The sequence below is a fragment of the Felis catus genome, chromosome B2 (genome assembly GCF_018350175.1).
Source record: "Felis catus isolate Fca126 chromosome B2, F.catus_Fca126_mat1.0, whole genome shotgun sequence".
Lineage (NCBI taxonomy): Eukaryota > Metazoa > Chordata > Mammalia > Carnivora > Felidae > Felis > Felis catus.
In genome coordinates, this window is record NC_058372.1 from 98,609,366 (window position 1) to 98,635,818 (window position 26,453).

A 26,453-nucleotide genomic window follows, 5' to 3' on the forward strand; every position below is an offset into this window, starting at 1 on the left:
AATTTGGGGGTGGTTGAATAGTTAGAATGAGCCTGTTATCTATGTGCCCACTCTGCCTTCATTATCAAACACAGGAGGGAATGGGCCAGGCCCACAACTGAGGGGGACAGAAAATGTTGTAAACGTTGTCGATACTAAAGAAAGAGTAGATACCTTTTCAAGGATTAAAAGTGGAAACTGTGCAAACTAACTTGTTCAAAGTTGTGCAACAGAATATGGATAGGAGTTGAGCCATCTTGTTTGTTTCTGACATCTCTCCTTGTCTTTGTAATAAAATGAAGATGTATTTGTTTCAGGTAGAATAACGAATAGCGAAAATATGTTCTTATCCTAAAAATAAAATCACTTTGGTATTATGGCGGTTCTTAAAAATTTTTAAGAGTCTCTCAAAATTCAAGAAGCAGTTTGTGTTCCGTCTCCTCCATATTGTGAAAGGGATGGAACAAACATGAAGCATTTTGAAGCAAGGTTTTAATTCTGCTCAAAATCTTGGTGACTATTTTAGATTTGGGGTATGTGTATGACTTTTGGAGTATAAATACTGTTGTTTTCAAAGGTATGTGTTATGAAATCACAGTCGTACCCTTTATCCCCCTGAGAAAACATTCTCCTGAGTTGTATATCTCAGTAGCGGATTTCCTGAAATGCCTATTTTTGCTTTTTAGATGCTGATAGACAAGATTCCATTAATCTCTTCCTGGGAGTTTTTCATCCCACTGAAGGGAAACCTCATCTCTGGGAACTCCCAACAGATTTTTACTTGCATCATAAAAATACAATGAGACTTTTACCAACAAGAAGAAGGTATTTTTTGTCCTAGTATTTTATGTAAACTCAGATTTGATGTTTCTTTGAATATAAGATACTTTCATTTTTGAGAAATAATCACATAGGCTAAAGTAGTCAGTCTTACTACATGTTTGCCATGAGGAATTCAGTATTGTTGGTGTCCTGATGGTAGCTTTGGGAACTTGTCATTAATAATTGGTGGTTTGCATTTTTCGTAAGATAGAAAGTTTCAGAACTTCATCATTGAATGTAAGTTGTAGCTCCACTAAAGCAAACCATCAACATTATTTCCGAGTGCTTCCTACAGATGGGGAACTCTGAAGAACCCTCACATGTAGGGAGTCAATCTTTGGTTTTCAAGTGAACATCGCTTTGGAATTCCAGAGTTCGAATGTTCCAGTGCTCTTCCCTTCAGGAAGCATAACCAGCTCTTGGGTGATTCTGGTGAAGACAGGAAACCAGAATAGTGACTCTAGTGACAGATACTACTCTCATCACCCCTTTTACTCAGGGCTTTCTAGATTCATTAGCCATTTTGGGTTATTTTGATGACAGTTAAATTGATACTAATATTCTCAAAAGAAATGAAGTGTTTACCTGATGTGTTTTGATAGGACACTGTGTGGTGTGGCCTCAGGGTCAGGTTGACTTTCTGTCATCATGTGACCTACGATTAGTTATTTAACTTCTCCCAGTCTCATTTTCCTCATCTGCAAATGTAAATGATGGGACATACCTCACAGAGTCATTGTGAGGGTTTAATGAGAAGACTGTTTAGTGGTTGTGATTGAGGCGTCATGTACTAATATAGTCCATTTTGCCACATGAGCAAGACAATTCACACATATGAGGTTGGAGACTGGTGCATTCTGCTCAAGGGCCTACAATATCAAGTTCTCTCATCATGCCTTTCTCTTACAGCATCGGTTCGATATAACTCTTACTTTGTGCAACAATGCCTCCCAAACACTACAGGGGTCACTGCCAGTCTGTCTGTGTGACCAGACCACAAACAACTGATGAATTAGCAAGTGCTGATGTTGCAGTTATTACCAAATTCTGTGTTGCTTCAGGAATGTTTAAAATATTAGGGATGTGTCAGAATTTCTGTTTCTCAGATTTGTTCCTGTAAGTGCATATTAGTGGAATAACCAATGTATTATTTGAGCTTACTTTCCCTATAAATGAAGCATTAAATTTACTATTAATAAATGATTGCCTCTGAATTTTTGCTGATAAACAAAAAATTTGGAACTAATTGTGTTGATTTGGTGAGAGATGAGTGTAAATACCTGTATTTAGCCTTGGTGACACAATTCACTATGGGTATATGTGGGTGATTTTCCGAATTTTATATTACCTTCAAGTATTAAAGCTTTTTAAAAAATTTTTTTAAATGTTGTATTTAGTTTTGAGAGAGAGAGAGAAGAGCACGAGCACAGGGGGAGAGAGAGAGAGGGAGAAACAGAATCTGAAGCAGGCTCCAGGCTCCAAGCTGTTAGCACAGAGCCCATTGGGGGGCTCAAACTCACCAACTGTGAGATCATGATCTGAGCCGAAGTCTGACGCTTAACCAACTGAGCCACCAGGCACCCCAAGTATTAAAGCTCTTTTTAAAAAATATTTATTTATTTTTGAGAGAGAGGGAGCACAAGAGGGTGCCAGACAGAGAGAGAGGAAGTCACAGAATCTGAAGCAGGCTCCAGGCTCCCAGCTATCAGTGCATAGCCCGACGGAGGGCTTGAACCCACAAACCCGAGAGATCATGGCCTGAGCCAAAGTCAGATGCTTACCGCTGACTGAGCCACCCAGGGGCCCCTCCAATATTAAAGCGATTAACATACAACTTGGGAACAACCAACACTCAATTTTCTGCTGCAGAAATTAGCTAGTGTATAACAAGTGTACCTTAAACGACTTGCTCACCTCGAGTTACATAACTGATCACTAAGACAGACAGTGGTGGAGCTTATTTATGGCAACAAAGGAAGCTGCTGTTATATCCCCATTTTCTATTTAAAAAAAAAAAAAGGAAACTGAGGTTGCAGAGAGAATGGAGAGAAATGTGTCTTGACTGAGATATTTAGCTAGTTAGATGATTCAGCAAGAATCATCTGCAAGCCTGCCACTGAAAATAAAGTTTTATCACAGTAGATAACATGCCTCTCTCCGTTGGTTTGGTCTCCTGTTTTTGTGTTGTTGGGTTTTTTTTCCTCCAGAATGTGAAAATTCCAAAAATCAGGTAATGTTGTCAACAGTAAATACTGCTCAAAAACAGTACTTACAAAGTGTGTAAGGTAAATTTCACTGCTTTATTTTGGGCTTTCTGTTGTCACCCACCTATACTGGTTATTTTGGTGACAGTTAAGTCAGTATCATAACTCTCAGATAAAAGGAACAGTTTAGCCGGAAGCAGTCAACTGGGTGAGAGTGTGGACTTCAGGGTCGGGTGGGGCCAATTTAGAATTTCTGCAAATGTGCGACCTTAGGCCTCTTCCTTAAACTCTGGAAACCCTTTCTGCTCATCTGTCAAATGGAGGTGACCATGCACAACTCACAGGGTCATTCTGAGGGTTCGATGTGTGAGAACTCTTTGGTACTAGGTCTGACACAGAATAAACACGATTCTGAAGCTGTCAGGCTCTGGAGAGATGGCCTCCAGTTAAAACCTGTGATTGTGGGCAAGTTACATAACCGGTCTAAGACTCCGTTGCCATTATGAGTGAAATAGAGATAATAGCACTATCCTAACTTGTACATGTTTCTGAGCATCAGATGAAGTAATATAAATGCTTAGCACATAAATCAAATAGGTGTTAGTACTGTTACTGTTCTTTTTTTTTTTTTTAATATATGAAATTTATTGACAAATTGGTTTCCATACAACACCCAGTGCTCATCCCAAAAGGTGCCCTCCTCAATACCCATCCCCCACCCTCTCCTCCCTCCCACCCCCCATCAACCCTCAGTTTGTTCTCAGTTTTTAACAGTCTCTTATGCTTTGGCTCTCTCCCACTCTAACCTCTTTTTTTTTTTTCCTTCCCCTCCCCCATGGGTTCCTGTTAAGTTTCTCACTGTTACTGTTCTTTAAAGGAGATTACATTCCCTAGTTGTAACATTTACTAAAAATCAAACAAGATCACCATAAAATCTGGAAACTTAGATAATATTTTATCACTTATGATAATATAATATCAATAAAAACTTTATATGTATTTGCTTGTGTTTCCAAACTTGGTGACTATCCTATATTTTACACTGTGTTTACCAATGAATTATTCCGATATATTTTTATTGAATGATAAGGGAAGGGAAAGTAAACCTAGCTCTGACTAGAGTTCATCCAAATCAGGTTCTCTTGAGGTAACTACTTCTGTTATTCAAAGGGCTCACCTTCATTGATCTGCCTACAACCACTAAATGAAGCTTTGTTCTGCATTAGGTTAATAGGAGATACATCATCTAAGATGTTATTTATTGAATCAGTGTTTATCATGTCACCAAGATGTTTTTAGATATTAAACATTAATCACTTCATTGACTCAGAGTTGAGAGATTGCCCGGCTCTAGTCACTGTCTGATATGTGAGCTCCCTTGGTGTCTTCCCAGGAGAGGTCATCTGGCCTGTGCTTGACTAGTCCTGGTTTGTTATCTGGGATGTGTCTGGTTGAGGGGGCAGTTCTTTTCAGACAGTTCACAGTTTTTTCTCCTATCACGCTGAGATCTGCTTCTCTGTAACTTTACCTACTAATCTAGTTCAGCCCCCTGAGACCTTAAGAACACGATTTCTCTATCCACTTTATAGTCTTTTAAAAACCTGAAGTTCACACCATCTCAATATCTCTTCTTCTCCAGGTTAAATAACCCCATTGTCTTCAGAATGCTCTCCTCTTATGGATTCCAGTCAACATCAATATTCTTTTTCTTTTTATTTTTTTTAATGTTTTTATTTATTTTTGAGGCAGAGAGAGACAGAGCATGAGCAGGAGAGGGGCAGAGAGAGAGGGAGACACAGAATCTGAAACAGGCTCCAGGCTCTGAGCTGTCAGCACAGAGCCCGACGCAGGGCTCAAACTCACAGACTGTGAGATCATGACCTGAGCCGAAGTCGGACGCTCGACTGACTGAGCCACCCAGACGCCCCAATATTCTTTTTAAATTGTGGTACCCAAACCTGGGTTCAGTAATGGTCAGAGTTTGATCTGATTTGTGCCAAATATTGTGGGACCATTGGAGCCATTGCTACTCTTGTCTTGGATACTCTGTTTATTATCAAGTCTAAGATTGCATTAGCTGTTTTCAGCAATGCCATCATAATGTTGATTCTCTGAGCTTCCTGTCTGTTAGAATTCCCAGGTGTCTTTAACATGTCCTGATACCGTGCCTTATCTGTACTATTCTTGTATGCTCATTTGAGCGTTCTTGGTCTTCTGTGCTTTGCCTGCTTCCAAAAAGGGGGGTTAAACGTGTATCCTTTTTATTAAGTATTACCTGTAGCTTTGTAGCTTCTTCAGATTTAATCAGCTGGCCATCTTGATCCTGATAAAAGTACTTGATGAAAAATGTTGAGTAGAATAAGGTAGATGGCAGAGCTGTATGGGGCACCACCAGACAACTCCTTCTACCTTAACCTGATTTTTGGTAGGACTTATTTAAATGGCTGTAACTTAATCTATTGTCATCATTTAACTGTACTGTCCTCCTGCTCACATTTCTCTATCTTGTTCACAAAGATTGATTGCTTTGCTGAAGTCCACATATATATATTAATTCAGAGAGCTCCCAAGTTAGCTAGGGGAATTAAAAAAGAGTCTTTTTTTAGTCTCCCTCACCTTCCTATGTGAGCCTGTGGAATTGAGTACTCAATTCTAGGGACTGAAAAAGAGCAGAGCCAACTGGCATATTAGGTATTTTATGCAAAGGAAGAAGTGGCACCAACTTGCAGTCTCCTGTCTTCTGATCCCTGGTCCCAAAGCAGGTTCTACCTTGCTGCAGGACTCTTCCTCTGAGTAAATGTACTTGGAGTTGGAGGTAACAGAGATCCTCCCTGTCCTGGGCTGAGTCCTCTCAGATGCTGTCATCTTCCATTTGTGTCAGCTCTTCTTCCCTAGGGCAGGTGTTTCTCATGGGCTTCTGTGCTGAGACCTACCTAGAGGAGCTGGACTTTTCAAAATCCAAAATACTTTTCAAAAGTATTAAGTTACTTTTATCTTGCTTAGGGAATTACAGTTTAATAATATTCAGAAAAAAAATCTATGGCCTGTTTCTTTCTTTCTTTTTTTTTTCCTTCAATATATGAAATTTATTGTCAAATTGGTTTCCATACAACATCCAGTGCTCATCCCAAAAGGTGCCTATGGCCTGTTTCAAGTTGCTAAAACAGGATTGTCTCTTAATTCTTTTCCTCCACGTGGTATGTTCTGAGTTTAAACATATTCTTTATAATGTTTACTGCTTTATCTTAGATAAGCTAATTGTGAGCATCATTCTTTAGGCAATTTCTTATATACTAGCTGATACCTTCTTTATTTTCCTCCTCTGTGAAGATTAAGTGATTACAAAATGGAATTTACACCTGTGTACACATGCATGTGCATGCATGCGTGTGCACACACACACCTTAATTAATCCATGCTTTCTCATTCTTCTGATCTGATAGTCTGATTCTCCTATGAGAAAAGAAAAGAAAATGAGATTAGATTGGTGTGGTTTGGATGTGGAGTCATAGAAGTTATCCTTTTATCCTTTTTTTTTTTTTCAACGTTTATTTATTTTTGCGACAGAGACAGAGCATGAACGGGGGAGGGGCAGAGAGAGAGAGGGAGACACAGAATGGGAAACAGGCTCCAGGCTCCGAGCCATCAGCCCAGAGCCTGACGCGGGGCTCGAACTCCCGGACCGCGAGATCGTGACCTGGCTGAAGTCGGACGTTTAACCGACTGCGCCACCCAGGCGCCCCTCCTTTTATCCTTTTAGGTTATTCACATCTCTGTTTAATACTTGATTCTGTTATCTTGCTGAAATTGACATCACATTCTTTGATGTATAGTTTTTGTAATCTATTACCCTCTCACTTTTGAGCATCAAGACTACATTTGCTCATTTTTAGTATAAGTTCCGTTCTTCACTCTTCTTGAAAAGATTATTGATCCCATCTATAGACCAGGACACTTGAATGCTCTTAAGAGATGCTCCACTGCTTCCTTCCGTCTCTTGGGCTATACATGCTTCTCTCTTCTCTTGTTTTTCTCTTTCCAGCATGAAACTTACCATGTCTGTTGAAGATAGAAACAATGCTGGAATTAAGTAGCTTTACTTTTCTCTGTCATTATTTTCAACGTGGCATTTCTAAGACACAGAATGGTGTTTGACACAGTAGATGCTTACTAAATGTTGAAAATAAATGTGAATATCTGCAAGCAGCAGGCATAACTCTTTTTTGTTCTTTTCATGTTCAAAAACCTTGCTATTCAAAAAAGCAGCCTGAGGACCACCCCCTCTGGAATCACTGGGAACTTGTCATCAATGCAGAATCTCAGGCACTGCCTACTGAATCAGAATCTGTCTTTTTTTTTTTTTTTTTTCCAACGTTTATTTATTTTTGGGACAGAGAGAGACAGAGCATGAACGGGGGAGGGGCAGAGAGAGAGGGAGACACAGAATTGGAAACAGGCTCCAGGCTCCGAGCCATCAGCCCAGAGCCCGACGCGGGGCTCAAACTCACGGACCGCGAGATCGTGACCTGGCTGAAGTCGGACGCTTAACCGACTGCGCCACCCAGGCGCCCCCAGAATCTGTCTTTTAACAGAATCTCCTTAAGTGTTCGTGTGTGCACTGATTTTTTTTTTTGCTTTTTATTTTTGTTTTTTTAATATAATTTATTATCAAATTGGCTTCCATACAACACCCGGTACTCATCCCAACAAGTGCCCTCCTCAATGCCCATCATCCACTTTCTCCTCTTTCCCACCCCCCATGAACCCTCGGTTTGTTCTCTGTATTTAAGAGTCTGTTATGGTTCGCCTCCCTCCCTCTCTGTAACTTTTTTTTTCCCCTTCCACTCCCCCATGGTCTTCTGTTAAGTTTCTCAGGATCTGCATATGAGTGAAAACATATGGTATCTGTCTTTCTCTGCCTGGCTTATTTCACTTAGCATAATACCCTCCAGTTCCATCCACGTTGCTGCAAATGGTAGGGTTCCATTCTTTCTCATTGCCAAGTAGTATTCCATTGTATATATAAACTACATCTTCTTTATCCATTCATCAATTGATGGACATTTAGGCTCTTTCCATAATTTGGCTATTGTTGAAAGCGCTGCTATAAACATTGGGATACATGTGCCCCTGTGCATCAGCACTCCTGTATCCCCTTGGTAAATTCCTAGCAGTGCTATTGCTGGGTCATAGGGTAGTTCTATTTTTAATTTTTTGAGGAATCTCCACACTGTTTTCCTGAGGAGCTGCACCAGTTTGCATTCCCACAGTGCAAGAGGGTTCCTGTTTCTCCACATTCTCGCCAGTATCTGTAGTCTCCTGATTTGTTCATTTTAGCCACTCTGACTGGTGTGAGGTGGTATCTCAGTGTGGCTTTGATTTGTATTTCCCTGATGAGGATTGACATTGAGCATCTTTTCGTGTGTCTGTTGGCCATCTGGATGTCTTCTTTAGAAAAGTATCTATTCATATCTTCTGCCCATTTCTTCACTGGATTATTTGTTTTTTGGGTGTGGAGTTTGGTGAGTTCTTTATAGATTTTGGATACTAGCCCTTTATCTGATATGTCATTTGCAAATATCTCTTCCCATTCCATTGGTTGCCTTTCAGTTTTGTTGATTGTCTCCTTTGCAGTGCAGAAGCTTTTTATCTTGATGAGATCCCAATAGTTCATTTTTGCTTTTAATTCTCTTGCCTTTGGAGATGTGTCAAGTAAGAAATTGCTGCAACTGAGGTCAGAGAAGTTGTTGCCTGCTTTCTACCGTAGAATTTTGATGATTTCCTGTCTCACATTCAGGTCCCTTCATCCATTTTGAGTTTATTTTTGTGTATGGTGTAAGAAAGTGGTCTAGTTTCATTCTTCTGCATGTTGCTGTCCAGTTCTCCCAGTCCTATTTGCTAACGAGATTGTCTCTTTTCCACTGGATACTCTTTCCTGCTTTGTCAAAGATTAGTTGGTCTTGTATTTGTGGGTCCAGTTCTGGGTTCTCTTTTCTATTCCATTGGTCTGTGTGTCTGTTTTTGTATGCTGTGAATTTTGAGAAGCACTATTCTAAAGCATAACTTCAGTCTCAAGCAAAACTTGAAGAGCCTTTCCTGTTATCATCTCATTTTCTGCACCGCCCCCCCCCCCAGTTCATTAGGCATTATGTTCCTTTTTCCCGTTATCCTTGGTTGTATATTCTGCTTACCATCTCTAGGAAAATTCTCTCTGTTGCCTATTTCATTTAAATACCCCTATTCTTCATAATTGGGATTATTCAAGATTATAATGTCAGCATTTTATTTTAGAAAGCTTTCATGTATTTAAAATTATCTTTTTAGCATTTTTGGTCATAGGCTTTTTTTTAATAAATGTTTTGAAAATCTGTGTTTTTAATATATTTTGATATACTGTTTCACATTACTCTCCTTCCTAGTGCTCATGAACTTTGATATAGCATTTTCCCCCTGAAGGCCCAATTTATCAGAATTTGATTATCAGAACATATCCAATGTTCAGAGAGAGGGCAGTTCAGGGTTTTGTTGTTGTTGTTGTTTTCAGATTCTCTGCTCACAGTAGATGAGTCTTCTGGCAGAAATCCAGATGATTGAAATTCCCTACCTTCCTCTAACTGGCCTCTGTAATCAAGTAGTGAATATTTATAGTTAAAGATTAACAGGGCCTATACTGTTTTCTAAGGGAACTTGTTCTTCAGGACTGTCCATTCACTTAATGATTTTGGTTAACTATTGCAATTAACTATACACAGACCCATACATGCAGAGCAGAGTGGAAGAAGTAATCTAATTCTCAGATAACCATGTGTAAGAGTCTTGGCTGTAGAACTTGGGTCAAGGTCCTGCTGCTCGCTGGCTTGCAGAGTAATGCGGGCAACAATCTGGGGAGAAGTAAACAGCAGCTCCGAGAGTCTGGCTTGGTATACCCAAATCTTTTTTAGCTAACAGTAATTAAGTAACATCAGAGCACTTGACTCTCAGATGTGTTCATGGAATTTTTGTACATCAATGACATAGCTGAAATAAGAAGTTTGGGAAAGTAGTAGCCATGTTGGAGACCTACTATGCCCCAAGCTTTACAAACATGTTTTAAAAAGAAAAAAAAAAAAAAAAACTAACCTTAAAGTAGGAGGCAGCATCTTACTATAGACCTTCAACCCCTTTTATCCAATGAATTGTAGAAAACCAGTGTTTACAATTGGTTCACCTTATTCTTTAATTTTTTGTTTTTAATTTTATAGTTACACTTACTGGTGGACACCAGAGGTAATAAAACATTTACCGCTGCCTTATGATGAAGGTAGGTACACTGTTTCTCTTTTAGTTTTTATATAGTTTTTATACCAACGTATTCTGGAAATATTTCTAAATGAACTTGAAGCATTACATTATTTGCATATAATATTTCATTAAAAAGAAATTAATGACTACTCAGTTTTATGTTGCTGTTATTATAGGGGATTGTTAACATCTTAGATGACTTCCAGGGATTGTGTTATATTTCTTTTATTGTGTTTTACAGTTGTGAAGTATGTTCCTTAAATGTTTAATGGACATAATATATTAGTTTACCATTTTAAACTAGTACTTATTATGTTTCTAAATATTTGGGGGTAATGGGAAGGAAGTTAAGACCCATTCATAAGGAAAAATAAAAACTTTTCCTGTGTCTAAACAGTGAAAAAATATACAGATATGTATATAAAATTACATTTTAGTCACTAAAGTTTAAATTTCATTTCGTATATTTGTCAGAAAGGCAAGAAATTTTTTTTATTAAATGAATAACCTCAAATGTACAATACATTCAAATGATGTTTCCAAATTGAAATAATTTCCCAGTTTTAAATAGAGTGTAGCCCTCATTCTGTTACTGATTCCTCTGACCTTGAACAAGCCAGATTTCTCAGTTGTGAAAAGGCAGTAGGTAAGACTGACTGCCAGTCTGGAACATTCCAGTTGAGGATTCCATCTAGTCATGGTTAGTCATTCCAACTTTGATAGTAAAGGCCATGAACTAAGAAGATTGCAAATGATTTTTAGCTTTTAATAAATTATTAATTAATTTTTAAAAAGTATTTGTAACCTTGAAATTCTGGGAAAAATCATAATTCCTATTGTTAAGAAGATTTGTTGTTCCAGAAGAAAGGAAAGAACTATAGCAGTCTAACCTTGGCCTTAAACAAGATTTGAAATATAAATATGAAGGAAAATTTAGTGAAATAGCTGCACAATTTATATCTAGAAGGCAGAGGATATTTATTTCAAAGCAAAACAATTCAAAGAGCTGAGTTGTTTGATTTCTGAAATAACTCCCTGCTCCCACCCTTCCAGAGGCCTTCCTGCCCCCTTGGAGCTTATCACACTCGGCTCTGCACTGTATATTCTGTGCACATAGCTCATCTCTTTGTCAAGTGTCTGAGTGCTAGAGGCCGGAGCTGAACCTCATTGGCTAGATGAAATCTAAAGACTTTAAGAGTAACAGGCATATCTCTCTTAGTTATCTGTGCCGCGAACTTAAAGAAGTTGATAGTGAAGAAATTCCACAAATATGAAGAAGAGATTGACATCCACAACGAGTTCTTTCGACCATACGAACTGAGTAGTTTTGATGATACCTTTTGCTTGGCTATGACAAGTTCAGCACGGTATGTTGTGAGTGCTCTGATACTGGAAAGATTTGGGAACTTTAGTTTTCCTAGTTTATATAGATAAGCCTTGCTTTGCCATAAGTCCATTCTGCAAGGCTGCTAGCAGGGATTGTACAGCCTCTGAATACCCCCTGTGATGAGTAGCCCACTACTTTAGGAGATAGTCCCTTCTACTGTTAGATAACTGGAGTTAATTTCTTCCCTTTAGTAGGTTGAAATCTGCCTCCCATTGGTCCTAGTTTGTCATTTGGAGTAAACTCACTTTTTAAAATTGAACAGAAACTGAGAGCCAGCATAAATTAGTAGAATAAAGCAGTCTTTGGTACTAGAAAAGCAAGGGTGTGAATTGTAGATCAGCCACTGCCTACCTGTGTGACCTTGAGAAAATTATCCAACTTATCTGAGTCTCAGCTTCTTCTTTTATGTAGATAGGGGCATGTGTATCACACACATATATACACATACATGCCAAATGCCTTAATGGAGTGACCAACCTAGGTGGGTGACTAATAAATGGTGGCTATCATTATTTTATTATTCTTATTAGGAATAGGACAAGTCTAGTTCCTCTTCTATATGACAGCCCTCCAGATATTTGAAGAAGCAGTATTAATTTTTTTAGGGTAAATATCCTTCATTCTTTTCATAATTCACATGACATTGTTTTCAGACTCTTCATCTTGGTATGTCACTTTTGAATATACTTCATTTTTCTGTGTCTCTGTTAGAGTTTTGTGGGATCTTTAGAAAAGTGATGGGACCTGGGGCGCCTGGGTGGCGCAGTCGGTTAAGCGTCTGACTTCAGCCAGGTCACGATCTCGCGGTCTGTGAGTTCGAGCCCCGTGTCAGGCTCCAGGCTGATGGCTCGGAGCCTGGAGCCTGTTTCCGAGATTCTGTGTCTCCCTCTCTCTCTGCCCCTCCCCCGTTCATGCTCTGTCTCTCTCTGTCCCAAAATAAATAAAAAACGTTGAAAAAAAAATTTAAGAAAAGTGATGGGACTAGAGTAAGAAAATTAGGCAAAGCAAATAACTTCTTGATTATCTTTTTTTGTAATAAAGTTTACATTTGTGTATTTTACATTTCCTTCCAATGTGATATATGTATGCCTAGACTTAATGTACATGTAGAAACATATCCTGTGGTTTTGTTTCCTAGAAACCACTCCATATTTTGCTTTAGTTTCAGATGGAAAGTTGAGAATATTTACTTGGTTGATTCTGAGTGAAACTTATTAAAAGTTTAGAAGTTTTAACTGTGAGGTCATTGTCATTTCCAGAATATTTCAACTCAGCAAAGGATGAATGATGTTATGCATATGTGTATATATTGTATAGTTGATTATTTACTTGCATGAGTTATGTTCTATAAAGGTCCTGTAATAACTGAATTAAAGAATACTGAATCATTGCAATTCAGGTTTAGGTTCCTGGCAAGCCTCTGGTCACAACATTTTCATTAACCAGTCAATACATAACCATGTTGTATGTTTCTGTTTAAAGATGCCTTACTTAAGATATATTGTTGATTCATTAACATTGAACTCGCAGCAAAGAGCACTATAACTCCTACCTGAACAAAGCTTCTCCAACACATGTATTTTCTTTCCAACACACAGCTTTCTTGTGCTTAGAAACACTAGAGAGCTTCAGCACTATGCTTGGGGTCATTTGAGACAACAGGGTCACCACCAAACAGCACAAAAAGGTGCAAAACATGGCAGTACATAGACTGTAAAAAGGACACTTGTTTATAGCATGACAGCTATAAACAAGGCAGAGTGCCGCCTTGTTCTCCATCAGCTGGGAACGTGAGCATTGGGTTACTCTAATTTTCGTGAGCATTGGGTTACTCTAATTTTCCACTGTTCTGGGCATGCACATGTCCACAAGTGATCACAAAAGCTCTGAGTATTGGTTTTGGGGTTATGAATAAACTTTAGTGAGCAAGCAAATTCTCAAATAAGGAGTCCACAAATAATGAGTATCAACTATATATGTTCAAAAATAAAGAAAAATTAAACCACTTACAATTTTTAAAAAATGTTTATTTATTGAGAGAGAGAGAGAGTGCTCTGGGGAGGGGGGGCAGAGAGAGAGGGAGAGAGAGAATCCCAAGCTGGCTCCACACTGTCAGTGCAGAGCCTGGCATGGGACTCAGTCTCACAACTGTGAGATCGTGATTGGAGCCGAGATCAAGAGTTGGACACTTAACTGACTGAGCCACCCAGGTGGCCCTAAACCACTTACATTTTTTTTAAATGTTTATTGATTTATTCTGAGAGAGAGAGAGTGTGTGTGTCTGTACCTGCGCACACATGAGCCAGGGAGGGAGACAGAGAGAGAGAGAGAAAGAGAGAGAGAGAGAGAGAGAGAGAGAGAGAGAATCGCAAGCAGGCTCCGTTCTAGAAGTGCAGAGCCCGACGCGGAGCTCAATCTCATGAAGCATGAGATCATGACCTGAGCCAAAATCCAGAGTCAGATGCTTAACTGACTGAGCCACCCAGGTGCCCCTAAACCACTTATATATTTAAAACAATATTTACAAACTGTCAAATAGGCATTTGGGGTCAAATTCAATATTATTTTGTTTTCCTTCCAAAAATGTAATGGCTGCACTTGGAGCAGAATCCTTGCTGGAGCCCTAAGTCTCATCAGCATGAATCATGCACCTCTTGCCTTTTTGACTTCTCTGAGGAGTTTGGTCTGGTTTCAGCAGTAATGGTGAGGTAGGCCTTGCACAGTGCCAGAGTAGCTTCAGCTTATCTTAGGATGTGGTGAACAAAAAGTTTCTATTTCAAGTGTTCCAATAGTGTTTTAATGAATTAACCCCAGCCTAATGAGGTAGATGCTGATACTTGAATGGATACTGCTGTGGTTTTGAACATTATGTCGGCATCCCTAGGTGGAATAGTGTAATAAAAACATTGTCCGTAAAACTGAGTGGCTTAGTGTTTTGCCATGGGTTTTTATGAGTTTAATTTTACCTCAAAAGTAATTGTGATGTATAAACAAAGTGTATACATCTTAGCAGTAATTTAGATATCAACTCTGTTCCAGTAGAGAAAAATCTTAAATTCAAAACCATTGGGTCCCATAATCATGAAGAAAATTCACAGTGAAGACTGATAACATTGAAGTTACCTGGTGCCATTAATTCATGGGATTTTATGGCCTTTTGATCACCTGAGCTCCCCTGAACATTTGGCTCAGAATATATGTAGCTCTGAGGGCTAAGAAGGAATAGTGTAAGAATGTGAATTGAATGGAAACCAGGATGGACAGTGATTCATATGGAATTTCTTTCCCCTCTCTCCAGTGACTTTATGCCTAAGACCGTTGGCATTGATCCAAGTCCATTTACAGTGCGTAAACCAGATGAAACAGGAAAATCAGTATTGGGGTAAGATTTGCATATAGAATGAAATTTTAAAGATTTATGTAAAATAATATGGCACTTGCAGTATAATTTACACTAAAAAGAATAACTTCAAGTCACATCGTTTGGAGCACATTCCATTTATTGCATCTCTACAGGTAGTTTATTCATAGCACTGGGATTACTAAAGAATTCAACATTGAAAGAATTTGTAGGAGTTTCAGCAACATGGTGCATTTTATTATTTTAAATTAGGAATATCACAGGTGGCATAGGCACAGGTAACAGATATTATGTGTTATGTCCTATAAATAACTCAGTGTCCTCTGTTTCCCACGACATAAAATACTTAGGTAAAAATTTCTATTCGTTTTCTTGTATTTTTGTTGGCATCCCAAGGAACCATTAAAGCAAATATGTTCAGGTAGAGAAATTAATACATATTCTGTGTATTACTGTACCATTGTTCTGGGGAAGACTATTTATTTACATCTTCATGCTTAGAAACTGGAGTGAAATGTGATGTGTTCTAGCATAAGAATCTGTTACTACTGCCACTGACCTGAATAATCCCAGTGATAAGATTTTTTCTAGACTCTGACCAGAAACCCTGGCCAGACTGTAGATACTAAGTCCTAATTGTATTTGGGAGTGTGAATGGAATCCTGGTTGGATTTTAGCTACGTGTGGTTTATGCAATGGGATATATATTACTACTTCCTGATACACCATTTCTGTGGCTTAAATATGTGGTCTTAAATTGCTGTATGCTAAGCCTTAGACCAGAAACTAAGGAATTTAAAAGAAATGTCCTCAGGAGTCAGGATTCAAGAAGTTCCTGGAACAAATACGTAAATGACCAGCTACATTACTGCATAGCACAGAAATACCATTGACTTTTAATTTTTACTTGGCAGAAGGTCAGAAACTAGTTTATTTTCTATAACATGTAACCCATGGTTAGATAGTATTTCCTTTTCTTTTCCTAAAACATTTCCAAATATTACGATATTTTAAGTCTTTTGTAGAGTATTTTTTGAAGAGTGAAATATTAAGTATTTTTCATTAAAGCCAAAAATATTACAATAAAATATTATCTGAGTTAAAAAAAATAGTATTCTTACCACTCTCATGTTTGGAACTGAAAGTTAATGCTTTCATAATTCTGAGTTTTTTGGGGGTTTTTTTCCATCTACTCCCTACTATTAGAAGGAATGTCTAGCAAATATAGTTATTTACTAACAATACAAATACTAAAATTTAGTTTGTGTTCATCAGTTGCTCATTACTATGGTACAAATCATCGGCTGGTGCTATGATTGATAAAAATCGTATAAGGGAAGGAAATTTACATGGATTTGGCTATTGACCTTTTCTTGAAGCTTTTACAGGTTACAGATAGCATTACTAATATCCCAAACTTATGGTTTTCTATTATTGTACCACAAATTTTGAAAGTGTTGGTTTCAGTTACCAAAGGAAGGCACAGTAACCAAGTGGTGAGAAGACTTTTCTGCACTGGTTTACACCCACTTACTGGTTTATTTTCTGAATTTATAACAGGGCTTAACTTCATAGAAGGTCAGTACATGTACGTGGTAAAATGCTAAGGTTTTCTCTTAATCACAACCTGAATCCAAAAACTGGTTTTTCACAGCCATTTTCTTGTGCTTCTCTAGCACTAGGATTTTGGACAGTCATGCATAGTGAGTGTCAAAGGATCGATTTAAAGATGCTTTATGTCAATATTCATCTTTTTAAAGGAACAAAAGCAATAGAGAAGAAGCTGTGTTACAGCGGAAAACAGCAGCCAGTGCCCCGCCACCCCCCAGCGAGGAGGCTGTGTCCAGCAGCTCTGAGGATGACTCTGGGACCGACCGGGAAGAAGAGGGCTCTGTGTCTCAGCGCTCCACTCCAGTGAAGATGACCGACACGGGAGACAGTACCAAAGTGACTGAGGTGTGCAAGAGATGAGCTTGTGTGGTCCGGCATTAGGCTCTAGAGAATGATCTCTAAAATTCTACTTTCTGTTAAAAGACTTAGAGTCAGAAAAGGCCACATGCACACCATTCTAATATGTGGTGTTTGAGGCACTTCCAGAGATGAATATTTTTTTTGTTATTATTGAAGTATAGTTGGCATACAATGTTTATTAACTTTAGGTATACAATATAATGATTTCACAATTCTGCACATTATGCAGTGTTCACCATGGTAAGTGTAGTCACCATCTGTAACCATACGACAATATTATTGACTGTATTCCCTGTGCTGTACTTTTCATCTCTGTGAGTTATTTGTTTTATAACTGGAAGTTTGTATCCCTTAATCTCCTTTACTATTTCTCATGTATTTCTATTACTCATGCCCCTACACCTTCTCCTCTGGCAAGCTCCAGTTTATTTTCTGTATTTATGAGTCTGTTTCTGTTTACTTGTTTGTTAGATTCTACATATAAGTGAAATCATATGTTATTTCTCTTTCTCTGTCTGACATATTTCACTTTGTATAATACCCTTGAAATCCATCCATGTTGTTGAAAATGCCAGAAATCTCATTCTGATATTCCACTGTGTGTGTGTGTGTGTGTGTGTGTGTGTGTGTGTGTGTATACATACATACATATACATACTACATCTTTCATATCCATATATCTATTGATGGACACTTAGGTTGCTTCCTGTCTTGGCTATTGTAAATACTACAGTAAACATAGGAGTGCATATATATCTTTTGAATTTGAATTGTTTTGGGGTTTTTATTAGGTAAATATTCAGTAGTGGAATTACTGTATCATATGGCATTTCTATTTTTGATTTTTTGAGGAACTCCATACTGTACAATTTACATTCCCACCAGCAGGGTATGATGGTTCCCTTTTCTCCACATCCTCACCAACACTTGTTATTTCTTGTCTTTTTGTTACTAGCCATTCTGACTGGTGTGAGGTTATATTATGGTTTAGGTATGCATTTCCCTGATGCTGAGTGATGAGTGACGTTGAGCATCTTATCATGTGTCTGTTGGCCATCTGGATGTCTTCTTTAGAAGAATGTCTATTAAGGTCCTCTGCTCATCTTTTAATTGACTCATTTGTTTTTTGGGTGTTGTAGATGTTCTTTACATATTTTGGATATTAACCTGTTGTTGGATATATCTTCTCTTATTCAGCAAGTTGCCTTTTCATTTTGTTGATGGTTTCCTTTGCTGTGCAAAAGGTTTTTATTTTGGTGGAGTCCCAATAGTCTATTTCTGCTTTTGTTTCTCTTGTCTGAGGGGACCTATCCATAAATATGTTGCTAAGGCTGATGCCTAAGAGATTACTGCCTGTGTTTTCTTTTAGGAGTTTTATGCGTTCAGGTCTCACATTTTGGTAATTAAGGGATGAATACATTTAGCATAGATGTTATTGAAATGGTTTCATTGTGAAATCGGTATTTTTACTCCCATGTATAATAGCAAATTTCTTATCACTTCGGAATTTTTTAAGAGAATCCGGTCTCATTTTGAGCAGCACATCCACTTGAGGTCCATTCATTTCCTCACTCAGCACATTGCTGGAATGTAGGGTTTGGACCTGAGCCTCACAATCTTTGCCTAGCCCTAGTGGGAAATTCACCTGCTCAATTTGACATTACCAATACAAGGGAACATAAGGGAAAGTAAACTACAAAAGAACCAAATCTAGCTTTAGGGACATGCAATTTCCAAAAATAGCCAAAAGTCGTAGAGATAGATACAGCAAATAAAGTGTGATAAGAACTGAATTCATTATTCCGGGAGTTGGCAAACTACAGCCAACTGTCAAAATCCAGTGCACTGCCTGTTTTTGTGAATAAAGTTTGATTAGAACCCAGCCACGTGTGTTTGTTTGCATGTTGTGTCTGGCGGCCTTTGTACTGTGCAGCAGAATTGGGTAGTTGCAGCAGAGTGCCATGACCCGAAGAACCTAAAATATTTACCATCTGGCCCTTTGCAGAAAAAGTTTTCTAATTCCTGCATTATACCAAAGAAACTAGTAATTATTTAATAGCTTTTGACCCTAAAACAAAGTTATTTTTAGTGAACTGAAATCAGATTTTTAAAAAAACCATTAACTGAGAAGTTTAATGAATAGGTTGAAGAAATACTGTGATTACTTTTGTGGAAAATCTCACAGGTTCATTTTCTTTACCTTTGGAAATAATTATTATGCTAGATGTCTAAAAATTCTGCCTTGTTCCTTGTCATTTTTAACCCCAGAATGTGGTCCAGCCCATGAAAGAAGTATATGGAATTAACCTCTCAGATGGTCTCTCAGAAGAAGATCTCTCCATTTATTCAAGGTAAACTACTTTCATGTAGAAATTAAGAAAATATGCAAATGTATTATTACAATAACTTATATCTAGTCTAACTTCTAATGAATGAAATTGGTGGGTGGCTCAGTCAGTTGAGCGTCTGACTTCAGCTCAGGTCACTATCTCGCAGTTCATGAGTTCGAGTTCCGCATCAGGCTGTGTGCTGATGGCCTCAGAGCCTGGAGCCTGCTTCAGATTCTGTGCCTCCCTCTCTCTCTTCCCCTCCCTGACTCACACTCTGTCTCTCTGTCTCTCTCTCTCTCTCAAAAACAAATAAATAAACATTAAAAAAAAGTGAAATTGGTAATACAGAAGGAAATGAATTCCACCTGCAATGTAGTGTTTAGGAGGTCAAATTCTGAAACACTGGTTTCTATTTGGAGTTAAAGGACCTACTACTGCCTGAGACTCTCAGTGCCCTAAATGATAAAAATTTACGACGTGTCCATGCATTTTCACTGCCCATATATAAGCTGCAAACTGAAGTGCACATACATTTCTCTATTCTTGCATTAGCAAAGTCCCAAGATCAGGTCCTTCTTAGAAAATGAACCTAGGATATTGATGATTGTGGATCTTGCATTTGCGTTAGCTCTAGAGTGCTGGTGGGAGTGGTGGCTGAGGAGGAAGAAGGAAGTGGTGATATAAGGGTGTCAAGTCAGAATGTTCTAGACCTTTTTTAGGCAGACTAAGCTGAAAGAGTCATCACAAACCCTGAGATCATGACCTGAACTGACATCAAGAGTCAGACGCTTAACCGACTAAGCTACACAGGCACCCCAGCTTTCCATTCTTTTTTAAGGAGAGTATTTCATTTGCTGAATCCATCAAACTGGAAACTGACAGCTTTTTACTTCAAACTAGTAAAATTGGCTATATAATATGTAAAATATAAAATATAAACCAGTAAGATCAGCTACATAATATGTGAAACATAAGAATGCACAGCATTTCTTAACTACAAAAGCACTGGTACGACTCTGCATTACTACCTTGACAGAAGCCAACTTAGCCATTCAGAATTCAGCCACACTCTTCTCAGCCCTGGACACACAGGTGCACAGTCCCTTATCCATCACAGCTGTCCCTACAACATAGATGAACTCCAGCATATGAAGTGAGCCTTTATAAACAACATGGTCTGGAAGAATGAATTATCTGGGGTTCGTGACTACATAATATGACTTCGCTTACTGCAGACAGTATGAGTGTCAGGGACTGAACTTATGGCTCACGTTAACTGAGCAAAAAAGAAAGTGTCTTGTGCTTCAGGTGTGACTTTTGCTTGGAGGCTTTGTAGCGCAGACTGCCTCTGAAGCCCACTTTTCGTCCTCCTTTCTCTGGGAGTGAGATACAGCCCTGTTCAGCCATAGTATTCCTGGGAAACAGTCTAAGAAGGGCACAAGGGTAGGCCCATAGGGAAAGGATTACTGCAGGGGAGGAAGGAATCCATGTCCTGGAATAAGATTCTGTGTTTGATATCCTGAAGAACAACATCTCCTCCTTTGATTTGTGTAACACTTAGCAGTGTTTTATTGTTCTTTAGACAACTCTGTAGTAGGCTGAGAAGATATTATTATCCCTCTTTAGAGGCTAACAGCATGGAAAGTGCCACTCAATGACTTATTCAGGAGACCTTCCCTGTGCTTTGTGGGTATCTGTGATTTTAGACTGTGTAGCCCTCTTTATTTTCTTGATAATATCAGCTGCCCCTGCTTATGATGTAGACCTAGGGGAAAGGGGAGAAACAGAGGTCTGGTCATCTCTTCCCCTCTGTGTGAGTAACCCTTGACCGTGGGCAGACTGCCCCTACTGGGGGCATGGGCATCTTCCATTTCTGTCTGTTGTGGGCATTGCTATGGCAGAGGAAGCCTCCCTCCATCAGTATCTGGGGGGTGGTGGCCAAGGATGTTCAGGAACTTTTTGCCCCAGCTAGGCTTTGGGTGTCTCTATTGTTATTATTATTATTATTATTATTATTATTATTATTATTGGTTTCAGAAATAGAATATAGTGATTTATCACTTACATATAATACCCAGTGCTCATCCCAGCAAGTGCCCTCCTTAATGCCCATTGCCCATTTAGCCCATCCCTCCACTCCCCTCCCCTCCAGCAACCATAAGTTTGTTCTCTGTATTTAAGAGTCTCTTATGGCTTGCCTCCCTCTCTGTTTTATCTTATTTTTCCTTCCCTTCCCCTATGTTCATCTGTTTTGTTTCTTAAATTCCACATATGAGTGAAATCATATGATATTTATCTTCCTCTGATGGACTTATTTCGCTAAACATAATACACTCTATTTCCATCCACGATGTTGCAAATGGCAAGATTTCATTCTTTCTGTCAGGGGCTCTGGGGTCTGTTAATGCCTCCTCTGATCCAGATGGCAGAGCTTCAAGGGCAGGGCGAGAGCCCATGTAGTTCTGGCCTAAATTGGCCTAAAAAAGTTCTGCCTTCTCCCACTGCAGTTCTGCAACCAGTGGGCTAATATCCACCAGAGACTGTGCATGTAAAGACAGTGCTCTGGCCTGGCCTGCCTGTCACAGCTCCCATCTGGGCAACCACAGAACAGTGTGGGGAAGGGAGGGAGGCAGCTGGAACTGGAGCCAACAGCCTGTCTTCTAGCTTCCTGCTCTCCCGCCTGTTTTTCCTACGTTTGGTCTCAACCACCTTCAAACTCCTGAAGATTTCTTGGTTTTATAGTTTTGTTCTAATTGCTTAGCCCTGTTCTCTATGCCTTCCTTTGCCCTCAGCTTTCTGATATCTTTGGTGTGTTATCTTAACCAGGCCTGGAAGTTTTCTGCTTGCCTCCCCAAGCCTCAGGCCCGTGCCAAATCTTTTGTTTCTTTGTTTTTGTTTTTGTTTTGTGTTGTTGGTTTTTTGTTTGTTTTTTATTATGAAATTTATTGTCAAACTGGTTTCCATACAACACCCAGTGCTCATCCCAACAGGTGCCCTCCTCAATGCCCATCACCTACTTTCCCCTCCCTCCCACCCCCCATCAACCCTCAGTTTGTTCTCAGTTTTTAAGAGTCTCTTATGTTTTGAGGGAGCCAAATCTTTTTAAAAACAAATTCTGACAGTGATTGTGTACATGATTAGGTAAGGTTAAAGTTCTGTACAAATAACAGGTATCATGTGACATTCTTCCCCCAAAATGAATCAAAAATCTTTACTTGCTGAAGATAAAAGTAAGTTATTTAAAAGTTTTCCAGTAGCATGTAATGATTTAGTTTGTAATTGTTAGTTCTGCAGTACTTTTCTTGACCTTCAAAAAAAGCTAATAAAAATTTAATTGTAAAAGTATCAATAATCAGAAAAAAATTTATATGATATATATTTTTTTTTGAGAGAGTGCAAGCAGGGAAGAGGGGCAGAGGGAGAGAGAGAGAATCTCAAGCAGGCTCTATGCTCAGTGTGGAGCCCGATTCAGGGCTTGATCCCACGATCCTGAAATCATGACCTGAGCCGAAATAGTCAGACACTCAACCCACTGTGCCACCCAGGGGCCCTAAAAGAAAATGTTTTAAACAGTAGAAAAGTGGGAAGCCCTTTCATCATGTGCCCTAACCTTCCAGGGGCACATTAGAACAAAACTACAAGCCATGTCCCTGAGGGGAACATGAAGGCATGTAGCACAGACCACACTAGGACAGGTGTGCACTTGAGAAATAGTAGGTGGTCTTTGACCCATCAGCCCATTGGCCCATTGCTAGGTAGCCTCCTATCCTATGGAGCTGGCTGGGGGCACTTCCCTGTGACTCTTAGCTTCAAGCCTGGATTAGTGCTGTTCCAGTCTCCTCAAAGGAGGGGTGGTGTGGCAGTGAGGCTCAGCCGGTGGTCTCCTCAGTCCCCTCCTTCACAGTTCAAAGTATCTTAAGAGGGGCTGGAGTACACTTGGGGATTCTTGTGGTCCTGTGGAAACAGAATCCACATGCTAGGTTTTCAACAGTGTCCCTGCTTTGGGAGATGGATCCCTGGCCTGATCCTGCTCTTCCCTTGTCATTTGTCTCACTGCAAATACCTCCCCTTGTGTTCCCAGCTTCCTGCTGCAGTCACCCTTAGGTAAGTGAGGCCCTGAAAGATCATCTTCCTGGCTTCAAGAACACATTTAAGTAAATTGGGACACAGAATTCTTCTTCCTTCATTTGTAACAAACCCACTGTAAAATCAGGTACCCATTTGTAATTACAGTCTTATGCTACATAGGGCACTCGTGTGTGCTTTTCTGAAATAAGCATACTACTGTCATTTGAAAGCTCATACCATTTTGTGTAATCTACTGAATTTATTGCAAATAGTTCCTTCTTTAGCTTACTTTTCATCCATTGTAATTTGTAGATTTGTTCAGCTGGGTCAGAGTCAACATAAACAAGACAAGAGCAGCCAGCAACTCTGTTCCAGGTGCCCAGATGGAGTTATAAAACTGTAAGTACTAGATTAGACCTTTAAAGAATCTTTGTATTCATGCCATTCATAGTACTTTCTTAAAAGACTTTTTAAGAAACTATTCAGTCTTACCACTATAAGCACTAAAGCATCTCCTCCTGGTGTGTTACCCAGGGAAAACTGGGTAGCTGTGGGCATGGGGAAGAGACTGACAGCTTTGACTTGAAATGTACCCTTTGGAGGTGGGATTGGAGTTGGTGGAAGCTTCCCTCCATAAACTCTGCTCTCCAGTGGGTAGAGGTGGGATGACAAAATAGCACCGCCCCTGAAGACAGGCTCCTCAGAAGCAGTGATGGGTTTGTCATTTCTGCTCAATATCCCCACTGGTTCTAATAACTTTGCTGTAAGTTAAACAGGTGTTTAGTAAATTCTTAAACAGAATCAGGTTCACATCCTGGATCACAGCTCTGGTACTTCTTCTTGTTTTTTTTTGTTTTTTTTTTTTGTTTTTTTTTTCACCTTGATTAAGTTTGTGTGGCTCAGTTTCCTCATCTGCAAAATGGGATGGTAATACTCTGTAGGAGAGTGGTAGGCTTAAACACAATAATGCATTCAACGTACCGAGAACAATATCTGGTAAAAAGTTCTCAGTAAGTTGTGACCATCTTCATGTTCATCATTATCGTCTGCTTGTTAGGACCAAACAAAGCAAAGGTTATGACCGGGAGAGGCTCCTAAAGCCATCTGCTCAGTTGAGTTTCTTCTAGAAAATGAGTTACTGTGGATATTAAATGACGTAGTATACGTGAGGTGTCTAGATTAGTGTCTGACATATAGTTGACATTTAGCAAATGTTCTGTTCCCTTTTCCTAGAGCAACTTTATCAGTTTGTTTAATAAATTATTTGATACATACTGATTGCCTAACTTCTCTGTGTACTGCATTTGCACGTTCTTGATTGGTAGTTAAGAGGCTGTTATAATAATTTCGGGCAAAGACTGGTGGCTGGGAAGACTTAGGAAATGGAATAGATTTGGGGAATGTTTAGGAGGTGAAATGAGACATGGATACTAACTTGTCATGGAGGGAGAGAAAGATGGCCTTACCCAGAATGGCCCTTAGATTTTTTGGTTTGTATAACAGGTTTGCTTGCTTGCTTGCTTGATACATTTATTCATTTAGCAGCTAGGTATTGATTACACCTATGTTAGAATCATTCAAAGCTTTCATTTACTAGCTAAGGAGTGCTATAGGAGAATCCAGTTTGCATTTAAAGTAGCATCAGAGTGGCCATGTTTAGGAGGCAGTTGGGTCAACTGATCTGGAACTTCTGGGGATGTAAATGGTGATGGTCATTTCCTTCTGGGGATGTACATGCATATGGGTGATAATTAAAGCCAGTGGCTATGGATGAGGCCACCTAGGAAAAGAGAATAGAGTCTCTTATGGTTTGTCTCCCTCCCTCTGTGTAACTTTTTTCTCCCCTTCCCTTTCCCCATGGTCTTCTGTTAAGTTTCTTAGGATCTACATATGAGTGAAAACATACGGTATCTGTCTTTCTCTGCCTGATTTATTTCACTTAGCACAATACCCTCCAGTACCAGCCACGTTGCTGCAAACGGCCAGATTTCATTCTTTCTCATTGCCAAGTAGTATTCCATTGTGTATATAAACCACATCTTCTTTATCCACCATAAGAAACTCTTAAATACTGAGAAAAAACTGAGGGTTGATGGGGGGTGGGGGAGAGGGGAAAGTGGGTGATGGGCATTGAGGAAGGCACCTGTTGGGATGAGCACTGGGTGTTGTATGGAAACCAACTTGACAATAAATTATATTTAATATAAAAAAAGTAATGTATGCAAAAATAAAATAAATAAGCTGACAAAAAAAAGAGAGAATAGAGTGAGAAAAGGTCTTCTATCGAGTCTTGAGGGGATCTAACAGCTGAGACAGAGAGAAAACTCCAGAGGAGGTAGAGATAGCTAATCAGAGAAGGGGAGGGAATGACACAGTGTTTATCACATCCTTATCAAGGGCTACTTATCCCTTCCTTCTCTCCCCTGTCACTATTTTTTTTTTCTTTTTTTCCCCCTCTTTTAAAAAAGAAAAAAAACAACAACATATAAACCCCTATTAATTTAGAGACTGTTTTTCTTTCTTAAGTCTAATTAGCTTAAGGAAGTTTGGGCTCCCAAATGAATTGATGTAGATGTGGCCCAAAAAGGAAAGTGTTTAAATGTGTTAGTAAAAGAATAGACTCTGTTAATGAAATTTATTATACAAATTGATTGTTCCATTAATGATACGGCACAACTTGGGAGAAAAAGATGAAATGAATATAGCTTTCAAAATAAAAGTATTTTGTGTTTTTTCTTCAATATTGTATCTCAGTTGGTCTTGCAGTTATTACTTTTAAATGCTTTTCTGAAAATATTTAGTATTTGTTTGTCTGAGTCATAGCCCATATGAAAACCTTGTGGATCTAGAGTTTTGTTTTGTTTTTTGACCTTTTCCACTTAATTAGTAAAGAATCTAACATGAGTGTCTTTTTGCACAGTACCTTCAACAGGATAACAGAGAGCCGATAGGTTCCGCCTTGTGTTGTCATGGCAACTGCCCAAGAGGGTTGTTGTTTGGGAGTGTACGTGTCTTTGTGTGTGTCCATGGGTGCCTGCTGTAAATTGAAA

General features: G+C 39.1%; 1 protein-coding gene across 4 annotated transcripts in view; it reads left to right on the forward strand.

Moving 5' to 3' along the window:
* The window catches only part of FIG4 (FIG4 phosphoinositide 5-phosphatase), a 131,820-nt gene that overhangs the window by 66,401 nt on the left and 38,966 nt on the right, over positions 1 to 26,453 (forward strand). For 3 of the 4 annotated variants that reach the window (XM_023254237.2, XM_023254238.2, XM_045058612.1), the window contains exons 16-22: positions 666 to 804; positions 10,247 to 10,305; positions 11,506 to 11,653; positions 14,972 to 15,055; positions 16,795 to 16,990; positions 19,274 to 19,356; positions 23,716 to 23,802. In XM_023254237.2, the coding sequence (XP_023110005.1) occupies positions 666 to 804; positions 10,247 to 10,305; positions 11,506 to 11,653; positions 14,972 to 15,055; positions 16,795 to 16,990; positions 19,274 to 19,356; positions 23,716 to 23,802 (796 nt within the window). Of the gene's footprint in view, positions 1 to 665; positions 805 to 10,246; positions 10,306 to 11,505; positions 11,654 to 14,971; positions 15,056 to 16,794; positions 16,991 to 19,273; positions 19,357 to 23,715; positions 23,803 to 26,453 lie in introns of those variants that run through there. The other variant, XR_006598616.1, reaches the window with a different exon arrangement.